Source organism: Pollachius pollachius, assembly GCF_949987615.1.
Source record: "Pollachius pollachius genome assembly, chromosome: 9".
Taxonomy (NCBI): domain Eukaryota; kingdom Metazoa; phylum Chordata; class Actinopteri; order Gadiformes; family Gadidae; genus Pollachius; species Pollachius pollachius.
The window spans coordinates 4,512,555-4,524,247 of record NC_136942.1 but is presented as its reverse complement, the minus strand read 5'-3'; the positions used below and the strand labels follow the sequence as shown (position 1 = coordinate 4,524,247).

Sequence of the window (11,693 nt, the reverse complement as noted above, 5' to 3'; positions counted from 1 at the left end):
GTTCTCAGATTACACTAATTCCAATGCAGCATTAATATTGTCATATCCATTTAGTTATCGTAGAAAACCATCATCAACCTTACTCGCTGGGGTTTGCTGGTTTGCAGAGTGAATCCTGTTCTCTCGGCCTGTGACCGGGTGGTTACATATTAGATCTTGAGACAGAACTGGAGCTGAGCACGCAGGATTTAGTCTGGCTACGCGAAGCTGGTCCTAGCCCTCTGCCCAGTATAATGGGACCATGTAGTGCATCTACCATGTACAACCATTACAGATACATCCTAATAATAAGAAGAAAATGGGCAGAATGATGTACTGGTTAGGGTATTTGACTCCAGCCATAGGGTTCTGGGTTTGAACCCCAATGTCCGAAGTCTATCAGCAGGCATCCCTGAGCAGCATACCTAACCCCCTACCTGTTCCTTAATCCCCTGTGTCTAAAGAAAAATACATTGACTGTTAATTGCTTTGGGCAAAAGTGCCCACTCAACTAGACCAGATAGTAGTTGGAAAAGCACAATAACAACGTCACGCTTGGACTTTTAAGGCTAATTCCAAACACACTCCCAATAGTAGCAGAGCTCTTCTGAAAGGGAAGACTCTGTCTTTCTCGTAATGAGTAAATAAGCTTCCCTGAGCTTCCCCAGCTATCACTGGTGGATTGCCGGGGCTGTAGAAACCGCATTTGCGTTTCCTTCACATAATGGGCTCGGGTTTTTCTTAATTAAACTCAAGGGCAGATTATCTCAACACAACAAATGAATAGAGTGGAGAATGAGACATTGATTCAGCCAAAGGCCCAGGAGTTCAGACCTGACTTTAATCAACGGTTAAATGAGGTCCATCCTGTGGTTCCATTGGCTCACTCCAAATAACGATTCCTGAATTTTGCTCCTTAGTTCCCCTCATAGCTCATTCTGCCCAAGCTTGAAAAAAGGGGTATGATGAAGTCCAAGGATGAGGGCGAGCACATTGGCTGTATTCCAAGGCAGTCGGATACCTGCGGAACAATCCCTCTCAAACAACTCAAGTAACTTATTTACTCCTAAGCCACGAGTGATTACCTATCATATCTAAAATTAAACTTCAGATGGAATTCCATGAAACTGTAAACATGTTTCAGGGCCAGGATAGTGAAGGGGTTAGGTTATTTTTTTTTCAGACTGCAGTCTGCCTGTTGGTAGACCCTTGAGCAAGACACAACCTTGATCTGAAACATCTCCGATGAAATACAAATCACTGAAGCTCACTTTTGGATGATGGTTCTAAAGCGTACAGAGAACCGAGAGAGATCAGTAAACAGTTAGTTTCCATATTGTGTGTGTGTGTGTGTGTGTGTGTGTGTGTGTGTGTGTGTGTGCGTGCGCGTGTGTTGGTGTGGCGCTATGCACAGCCTTTGGGTATGTACGTGTGAGTGCGTCTGCGTGTCTGATAGCCCAGGGGCCGGAGAGAGAGACAAAGAGAGAGAAGAAGAAAAAAGCAATTCACAAGCGTAACAAAAAAAGGCGGTGACCAAACTTTTCCGACCGCGGCTAAAGAGGGAGACGTAGGCGTTCCTCCCAGGGAACCTCCCCTGACCGGCCCACTTCACTGGGAGGCCGTTGGGGAGGAGGAGGAGGAGGAGGAGGAGGAGGGGGGGAGGAGGAGGAGGGACCTTCTGCAGCACCCCGGGTCCCACAAGTGGAAAGTCATTCAGTTGCCTTCTGAATGGAGTGTCTTTGAAGCCCAGAGTGGAGGACTTAACTTGCAGCCCGCCGAGAGGAAGGAGACACCAAACTTTATTAAAAAAAAAAAAAAAGACAAGGAAGACGACGACCCACGACATGAGACGCTGGCATCTAGTGGCGTTGGGTGCCCTGGCCGCCCTGCTCAGCCTGCCCGGCACAGCAGCCCTCGGAGGTAGGTGACCACCTACAGCTGTCCTGGTGTGTGTTGCATGGGTTTATCCTACAGCCACTCGCTGCCATAGACACAGAGGGGCAAGAGCACGCACCCACACCCAAGCACACAGAAGGACAAGAGAGCACTCTCTCTCATACACACACACACACACTCTCAAACTCACTCTCTGGCTGTTTCACCCTCTCATTCTCGCTCTGACACACACACACACACCCACTCAAACCTCATGCTCCAGCAGTAGCCGGTGGTTGTAGGTCGGTTGGTGGGGGTCCTCTTCTGAGAACATCCCCCCCCACCAGCCATGACATAAATCATAGAGCAACCCCAGGGTGTGATGAGTCGTCCCTTCAGATGTGAGTCAACCTCACTGGAGCACAGAAACAGACAGGGCACGTCTGGAAATAGGGTAGCGAAATACCGCTTTTCAGTTTTCCCCAAACACATTGTTCTGCTTTCAGCAGTGGGCTGTCTGTGAGTCCTCACACCAGTCATTGTTTTGTGATTAAAGCCATCTTATTCTCCATCTGAGACATCGTTGTGCCAGCGTCAACCTCCATAGCTCCACGGTGTCTGGAAAAACTTTGTGCGCGTGTGGTGTTTGTGCGTCTGTGTAGGTCTGTGTGCGTTCTAGGTGTGTGTGTGTGTGTGTGTTTGCTAGTGGCCCTTTCTCCTGTGTGTGTAAAAGCATTGCCTCCTGTATGTGTGAAAGTGTGCGCTAGTGAAATTGCTGCTGTTGAGACTGCATGGTGTGTCTATGTGTGTGTGTGTGTGTGTGCGTGTGTTTGTTGTGTGTGTGTGTGTTGGTGGGTGTGTGAACATGCATGTGTATGTGTGTACTTGCCTCTGAGTGTGAGCGGGGTTATACCTGGGAAATGCGTTAGTTCTCCTGGTAGCACTGAGAGCCGGGGCTGGCCAGGAGCGAACCTGGCCGTCAGTCAGGTGAGGCTTTCACACACGGTGTTCTCTGTGAGGAGACTCTTTAATGGGGAGGCTCCACACACACACACACACACACACACACACACACACACACACACACACACACACACACACACACACACACACACACACACACACACACACACACAGGAGGAGAAAGAAAACAAAATCTAAAACATTTCAGAAGCAGTGGAAGAAGAGAGGCTGGCTGGATCCATCAGGGATGTGACAGGCTGGGCCTGTGTTTGTGTGTGTGTGTGTGTGTGTGCACGTGTGTGTGTGTGTGTGTGAGTTTGTTTGTTTGTGTGTGTATGTTTGTTTGTTTGTGTGTGTGAGGGAAAGTATGAGTGTGCTGTGTGTGGTCGCAAAGGGAGAGAGTGGATGAGAGGGAGTGAGGGGTGTGTGTTGGTTGGGAGGGGGGGGAGAAAAATGTGGAGAAAGTGAGAGCATTTGTGTGTAGAGAGAGAGATGTAGAGAGAGTGAGAGAGAGAGGAGGAGAGAGAGAGAGAGAGTGAGAGAGAGAGGCTGTGGTCATACAATGGATCCTCTGACCACTGCTTGTATAAACTCCAGCGGTGACTCGCTCCCAGCTACACATATATGTTACACGCTTGTGTGTGTGTGTGTGTGTGTGCGTGTGTGTGCGTGTGTGTGCGTGTGTGTGTGTGTGTGTGTGTGTGGTTAGGGCTGGGTCAGCTCGGGCACCTGAATCCTGTGTGGAGGGGTGGAGGCTGGTGTAGGGTTGGGCATGGGCAGGGCGGGGTTGGGTAGGGATTATCTCGACATTAAGCATTAATGCTTAATGTTCTTTTTGTCTTCATTTAATATTCACGTACAGTTTTTGATATTTGTATGAAATCCTCACTGGGCCGATCTATGTGCCAAAAATATGCTTGTGCAAACTTAGCTCGCCCAAAAACTATTCCTGACACTGAGAGGGGGTGTGGACTTGGAGACGGTGGCGGAAGGTCCTGACTATAGTAGGGTGCACCTCCACCCTAGTTGGGTCGGGTGGAGGTTACCAAAGTAGGGTGGAGTTGGGGTTGGGTGGAGGTGACCAATGTAGGGTGGGGGTGACTAAAGTAGGGTGGAGTTGGGTTGGGTGGAGGTGACTAAAGTAGGGTGGGGTTGGGTGGAGGTGACTTAAGTAGGGTGGAGTTGGGTGGAGGTGACTAAAGTAGGGTGGAGTCGGGTGGAGGTGACTAAAGTAGGGTGGAGTTGGGGTTGGGTGGAGGTGACTTAAGTAGGGTGGAGTTGGGCGGAGGTGACTAAAGTAGGGTGGAGTCGGGTGGAGGTGACTAAAGTAGGGCGGAGTTGGGTTGGGTGGAGGTGACTAAAGTAGGGTGGAGTTGGGTTGGGTGGAGGTGACTTAAGTTGGGTGGAGTTGGGTTGGGTGGAGGTGACTCCTCCCTCTAAGTAGGGTGGAGTTCGGGTTGGGTGGAGGTGACTAAAGTAGGGTGGAGTTGGGTGGAGGTGACTAAAGTAGGGTGGAGTTGGGTGGAGGTGACTAAAGTAGGGTGGAGTTGGGGTTGGGTGGAGGTGACCAAAGCTTGCTGGAGGTGGAGTTGTGTTCGGTGAAGTTGGATGGTGTAGCAAACCCGGCCGATTAACCGAATTCCCCCGCAGCACGCCAGTGGGTGCACTGCGGGGGTAAAACGGAGACGAGGCACCGTGCCTCCTTTCGGACCAGATGCTTGGCATCACCGCAGTGCTCCGGCTGTCAGATCTTCATAAACGCTGGAATAACTCGCTGGTTATTCCACTCCAATTAAGCCCTGGACAAACCGCATCGAGGGGGGTGAACGGCCCCGCGCCGGCAGCCAAAAAGACCCTCGTCTGATCCCTACGGAGCATCAATCTGCTGCCGCCGTGGCGCGGAACCTGGAGCTCAGCTGGCGTCGGCCTCGCTTGCTGTGACCAGCTCGTCTGAGGACGCGGTGGAACCGCTCGTCCGGTCATGTGTACGTACTCCTGTACAGGTCAGCGTCATCGACTGCCCCCCCCTGCTGACTTCTCCCTGTGCTAGCGTTCGTTTAGATGTCACGCGACGCTATATGAATGGAGACATGACACTGCCGGCTTTGGGGGACGATTTGCGCACATCGCTCGTGCCACGGTGGATTTGAGGAACAACTGAACGTACTCAAAGTGAACTCTTTCACGCGACGTCGGGCCAATTCATCGTTTTTTTCGGCCACAGATGTTAAACGTTGGATCAAACTAAGGAGCGATGGTGGCTCCTTTATGTCTCTCTCTCTCACGCTCAGCAGATTTCCCAGATCGGGTGCAGGGTGATTGAGTAATTAACGCATTCCTCTACAGATAAGATCAAATAAGCGGTACATCGCTAATCAGAGACTGGAGATTTGGGGCGAGTAATGTTGAAGAGGTGCGACTTGTCGAGTCCCCCATCTCTATGCTAACGTTCCTCCATTGCCTCGCACCCTGTCGTCACCTACCCTCCCCACCTCTGCCTCCGTCCTCTCCACCCCTCCCTTCGTCCTATCCTTCCTCCCTCCACCATCTCCACCCCTCTTATCATCCTGTCCACCCCTCTCTCCTCCCTCTCCTTCCCTCCATCCATCCTCTCCTTCCCTCCCTCCATCCTCTCCACTCCTCCCTCCTTCCTCTCCTTGCCCCCCTCTGTCCTCTCCTTCCTCTCTCCGTCCTCTCCACTCCTCCCTCATATCAATGTATCCTCCCCCCCCCTCTCCCTACACACAGGAGATCTTAAATCTTCCTGAACTGTTTGCATTTGCTTTTTTTCTTGTTTAGCTTCGTTCCATTCATTCGCTCCTCCTCTAGCGTAATGTATACGTTCGCTTTACTTGTATACGTCAGCTATGCGATACGATACACACACACACATACACACACACACACACACACACACACACACACACACACACACACAACAGTGATTAGTTCAGGGTTATCTGTAAGGGAACGGGCAGCACGTCAGCGGTAGGATGGGAATCGGATGCTGATGATCGACTCAATGCTGAGCTCGGCAATCAATCCCGTCGTGGAAAATTTGTCGGGCTTTCTTTTCCCCTCATGTCACGTTGGCCGGCGCAGCGTTGAAAAATGCAGAATTTCTCACAGGCCGGTGTCATTTTGTGTTCCCTAACTTAGACGAGCATTACAATGGGAGTGTGAGTATTAACTCATGTGATACAAAGCAAATCCAGTCAATTTGCAGACTTTCCCCATCCCGTGGGATTTACGGAGGGAAAAGTGCAAACAGGCTTAAGTGAGACCTGTTTTTTTTTATTTATTCTTGTATTCCATAAATATAGCAGTTTCCTCGTTTCAGTCCAAACATTTGGATGGAGCAGGGGCCTACTGCAGTGAACCATCTGTGGTACAAAAAGCCCACTTAATAACATATGGAGTATGATACGCATGTAACAGCCGCCGGCCGCTTGTGTGTGAGCCTATTCTGAAAGCTCCACACGGTGAGACACCAGCTTCTTTGTGTTTATCTGCAGAATCACTCTATATAAATAATTGCCCGTTATGGCTTTGCATTCTGATGTCATGAATGTTCCACTGCCTCTGTGGAAGGGGAACTGGCTAGTACCACTCTCGGGCATGGACCACTCTCGGGCCCTGCAAGGTCAGTAGGAGTTCAACAGCTGAAAGAGTTTAGCATGGCGAGAGCCGCACAGGTGGTCATTTGGCTAACTTGGCGGAGATAAAAATGGATCAGATCCGGAAACACAAGCATTTTAATTCCAAGCGGGATGAGATCCTGTTAAGTGGATTAAGTTCTCCTCAATCCCCTCTCTTTTCCGTACTTAAATGCATATCGCTCGATGTCTCTCTGAGAACTGTTCCCTGTTCTGCTCTGAGCTGGCAGACGAAACACTGGGCTTCAAACTTTCGCCTTGCTTTGCACGTTGTCGTGCACTCGTGAATATATCAGAGGCTACAAGCACAAGAAATATTCTAATGTGGAGGGCGCATGGGAACATTGGGAATTAGGCTACGAGTATCTCGGTGTGCTCATTATCAGACAAACAATGGACCTGGGGTAGGAATAATAAATAAATAAAACACCCTGATGATTAATGCATGTGGGGGGGGGGGGTTGTTACTGTGTTTGCACTCTGAATTTCAAAGCTTAAACAGGGGATTTGCATCGGAGGGAAGACACACTAACTGCAACCACCCCCACCCACACACCCACCTGGTGAATTATGTCACCATGGTGACAGGCGGAAAAATAAATGTTTTGTTTCGTGCGTTGACTTTGTGTATGTCACGCCCGGGTCTCGTGTTGTGTTCCTGTCGTGTGCAAGTGGCCACTCATGAGATCAATAACACCAACATCTGCACGGCTCAAATTGAGGAGATTAGTGTGTGTGTGTGTGTTTGTGTGTGTGTGTGTTTGTGTGTGTGTGTGTGTTTATGTGTATGCGTGTGTTTGTGTTTATGTGTGCATGTGTGTGAGTTTATGAGGGCGCATGTGTGTTCACGCTTCAAAGCGTGTACGCGTGAAAGTGTATGTTTGCGAGCCTGTGAGTGTGTTTGTGTGTGTGTGTGTGTGTGTGTGTGTGTGAGAGCATGTCCGTGCATAAGTGTGTGTTGGTGGATCCGCTGGTTCGAGGTGATACTGCTTGACACCCACCCCCCCTCTCCCAGCCCCCCTCTTTAAACACGCCGGTGTCAGGACTGACAAAAAAATGCGTCACTTGGCCCCGAGCCAAACAAGGATCCGAGAGTGTTTGGAAAACGCAGCGTGGGACAAATCTGCCTCCTCTCTGCCGTCGCCTCTTTCCAACAAAATGTTCCTTGCCTCCGATGTTGTGACATCACACAGAGCGCCAACAGCCACGGAGAGTGTGTGGGAATGTGCCAGCGGCGTAGGCCAGCCCTGGTGTGAATTGAGGCCCTCAATGTCCACAGGAACCGCGTTGATCCATGAATGCATGTTTTTTCTCGTTCGCACAGAAAGGATTATGTATATGTACGTGTTGCAATGTACGCGGGTTCAATCGGATCTCGTGTGTAAGCGTGGTTCCGTTTAACACGGTGCATTATGGATATACCTCACGCAGTGTCCCTGTGGGCCTATGCAAATTACAGTAAACGCTCTCCATGAATGGGGTCCTGTACCGTGGAATTTGCGCTAATCTGCTCTGTGAGCTGCCTGCGCGGGTGGTTGAATGAAACTGAGACCACCTTGGTATTACAGAAGATGGGACAGAATATCAGCATTGATAACCTTTCTAATAAGGGGGCTATCTCCCTGGCTTCCCCCTTCCTCACTCTGGCGGATGATAACCTCAAGTTCTCTGATTGGCTGGGTTCTCTCGAGTCGGCGGGTAGATTATGGATGTTCTACAACGGCGGTGTAGCCTCGTTTGACTTTGTGGTTTGTGCAGCAGATGCTCCACAGACCGACTGACCGAGACATGACCAGCTATGAGTGCTATCACCCTGAAGTCAAGGTAACACAGACTAAGACCTACCTTAGAAGTTAATACGTAAGTAACCTGTAACATTGAGTCCTCGCATCGACGCCACGAAAGAGCAAGCTTCAGGATCTGCTCATTGTTGGACCGGTTTTATCCGGTTGTATATCTTCAAAGAAAAACTGAGCACTTTGCTTTAATCCTTGAGCTCTAGATCATAGTGGACGTTCATGCTCATTGTGATTCTGTAATGTGTGTGTGTGTGCGAGGGAATCAACTAACCCTTTAACCCTGAAAGATTCCCTGTGTATCTCCCAGCTTTTCCATCACAGCATGCTCTCTGCAAGGCACAGCCTTCTAGAGTTATTATCTAAAGTCTGGGAACTGCGAGAAACACTGACGCTGAGGGCCCACACACAGAGCCCATTCAGGCCAGACAATGTAAACAATGAGGTCCTTCAAGCAGGAGTTGTTTGAGTCTATCTGGAAGTCAGGGTGAGGTCAAAGGGCATCTAGCAGTGTGCTCTAATGTCGCTTTAACCTCCGCCTGTCATTTATGCACGCAGGCTTTCGCTCGATGCCCTGGTGTCTTATGGGTGTTACCGTTTTTTAAGGAGAAACAAGAGCTGGGTCCAGATGGTGTGTGTGTGTATGTACGGCGTACCTTCCTATTGCCTCGTTTGCTATTACCTTAGCCTTTGCTTAAACAAAGACCCATTGATTGAACCTATGACGTAAAACGGGCCGATGTTGTGTTACTCGGGGGGTCACAAGAGTTTTCTGTTTAGTGTAGCAGAAAGTTTAGACTGAGAATTCCTGCAGAGTCGGCAGATGTTAAATCACTTAGCGGTGAATCTGTCCGACGAGAGACATCTTTTCCTCAGATCCCAACCGGAGTATGGAATACTCCTTAAATAACCCCCCAAGCCTCTGAGTTTTTTTTCCTTTGTGCTGTACAACAGAACTTTTGAACACATTTCAACGCCTCACGTTCCTCCATAATATGAATAACTTTACTTCTACTGCACTGTTTGAAAGCAGGTTACAGGGTGCTTCCCAAGACGATAGAGCAACCTGCGATCCAATGCAACACGTCTATGGTGAGATCACACAGTCAGAGCAACACCTGCTGCAGTGCATTGAAGCTAATAGTCCGGCCCCCAGGGGCACACCGTCATGTTTATATTTCAGATAAGAGCGCAGGGGGAATTATGGCCCAGAATGGAATACATGCAGGAGAAAATTCTCATTATCACAAAACTGCCAATTTCTCTGTAAGCAGGAATTATGCATGAGCAGATGTCTCGATATGAAAAGCATTTCTGGGATTCTTTGTTTATTTATTTATTTATATAGAGCAGAGTCTGGATTAACCGTTTTTTTTTTTGGTTTGGACCAAAAATCGGGTCCAGATTGACTGTTATCCTCACTTTTAACCATTAAAACAAATATCAAAACATGAAAGCAATGCACGCATACACACATACACACACTAAGCGGTCATAAAAGGCTACAATGGAATGACCGTTTATCTATCTATTATCTATCTCCCTGTAAGCAGCCCTCAAGACTTCTACCTAATCAATAACACAATCAACTGTTGATATTGTAGTTATTAACTACAGTTGCTTCGTAATCCAGCCAGTCCACGTGGTACATTTATAGAACACCCACATTGGTATCTAAATTGCATCTGGTAAGAAAAAAAATAATAGAATAAACAAATAAACAAACATTCTCTTTTATGGAAAGCGTTCCCAGTTATCACACAAGAAGCCCAGAACCGTGTTATTGGAGAAAAATAAACCCACACGTGCGACGCGAAATGGGGAAACGTTGCCAGCTCCCGCACGATTCATCCGAGATCTAATTCAGATCCAGGCGAGTTAAGCTAAGTTGGTTAGCGACGTGGCTGAAGGTTGGAGCTGAAATCAAACTGTCACTGTGTTCCTTACCTAATATAGACAAGGACGGAACAGTGGCGGGAGAAAAGATGGAGGGGTGAGGGGGGGTGAGGGGCTGGAATACCCGGAGTGCTTTGCAATTATTAAGCTTTTCAAAGAATGCCGGCGGATAAATCCTGCGTTCCACTTTGTTTCTCTGATAAGAAACAGGGAAAACATGCTCCTGGGGGGGGGGCAGCTTCTAATCAAATCCACGTCTCTCGTGTTTGTTTTTCGCCTGCAAATGAATGGGAATTTACCCCACAAGCTCCATCTGGTACCCACAGGACAAAACACATTAGCCACACACATGGGTATGTTTGAACACTAGACAAGGACATTGATTGGGTTTGGGTTTGGATGTTATATTATGTACGTTATATATATATATATAAATATACATATTTATTTATTTATATATATATATATATATATATATATAGAACGTTAGCAGTCTGTTGGACAGAATATGACTCACCCCACATTCTCAATATAGCTAGCAGCTAATATGAGGACTTGCTCCCTTACCAAGTGGCCTCACTAACCTATGACTCATAACCCCGAGGCCAGTGCAGTTAATAAGGAGACATCTGACTGCTAACATTTTAGTAGCTCCACTTAGCTTATGACACTGAGAACCTGCTATCATTAGCATTTGCGCTCCAGTAGCGTCCTACTCCACCTCGAGCTCTGACTGTATATTGAATTAGATCCGCATTATAATGTTTTTGTTTATTATGAATACTGCCATTGCCTCTTTTGCATTGTTACATTTATGAAGGTAAATAAATGATCGAATTTATTGTCAAATGCACAGCTGGACTCTTTCATTTGACATCAATAACATCATTGCTCTGTTAAATGTAATTACATTTATCAGTGTTGATATTGTTTGCAAATGCGGCAGTTTTTGTTGGGGAAAACAGCACAGTACTGGAACGAGGCAAACAGAACAGAAAAGATATGAATATAGAAACAGACCGGGGAACCCGCTTAGGGAGGCAATGCTTCACATGGGACTGAAAGAGCAAGGGGGGGGAAGGGACTCTGTGTGTGTGTGTGTGTGTGTGTGTGTGTGTGTGTGTGTGTGTGTGTGTGTGTGTGTGTGTGTGTGTGTGTGTGTGTGTCGGGGTGTGTGTGTGTGTGTCGGGGTGTGTGTGTGAACAAATATGTGTGTGTGTGTGTGTGTCTGTATGTGTGTCTGTGTGTACAGTGTGTATACAAATATGTGTGTATGAGTATGTGTATGTGTGTGTACGAATGTGTGTGTTTACGAATATGTGTGTGTGTGTGTGTGTGTGTGTGTACCAATATATGTGTGTGTGTGTGTGTGTGTGTATGTGTACGAATGTGTGTGTGGGTGTGTGTGTGTGTACGAATATATATGTGTGTGCGTGTGTGTGTGTGTGTGTGTGTGTGTGTGTGTGTGTGTGTGTGTGTACCCTTTTGGGTGGACGACCGCTCACGCTGCGTTCCCAGTGTTCACGGC

The 11,693-nt window shown here is 48.1% G+C and overlaps 1 protein-coding gene across 1 annotated transcript in view; it reads left to right on the top strand.

The window, feature by feature from the left end:
- The first annotated feature begins 1,799 nt into the window (after positions 1 to 1,799).
- The window catches only part of cspg4 (chondroitin sulfate proteoglycan 4), a 59,937-nt gene continuing 50,043 nt past the window's right edge, over positions 1,800 to 11,693 (top strand). The window contains exon 1 of the mRNA XM_079743891.1: positions 1,800 to 1,899. Within this exon, the coding sequence (XP_079600017.1) occupies positions 1,824 to 1,899 (76 nt within the window). The 5' untranslated portion in view covers positions 1,800 to 1,823. The remainder of the gene's footprint in view (positions 1,900 to 11,693) is intronic.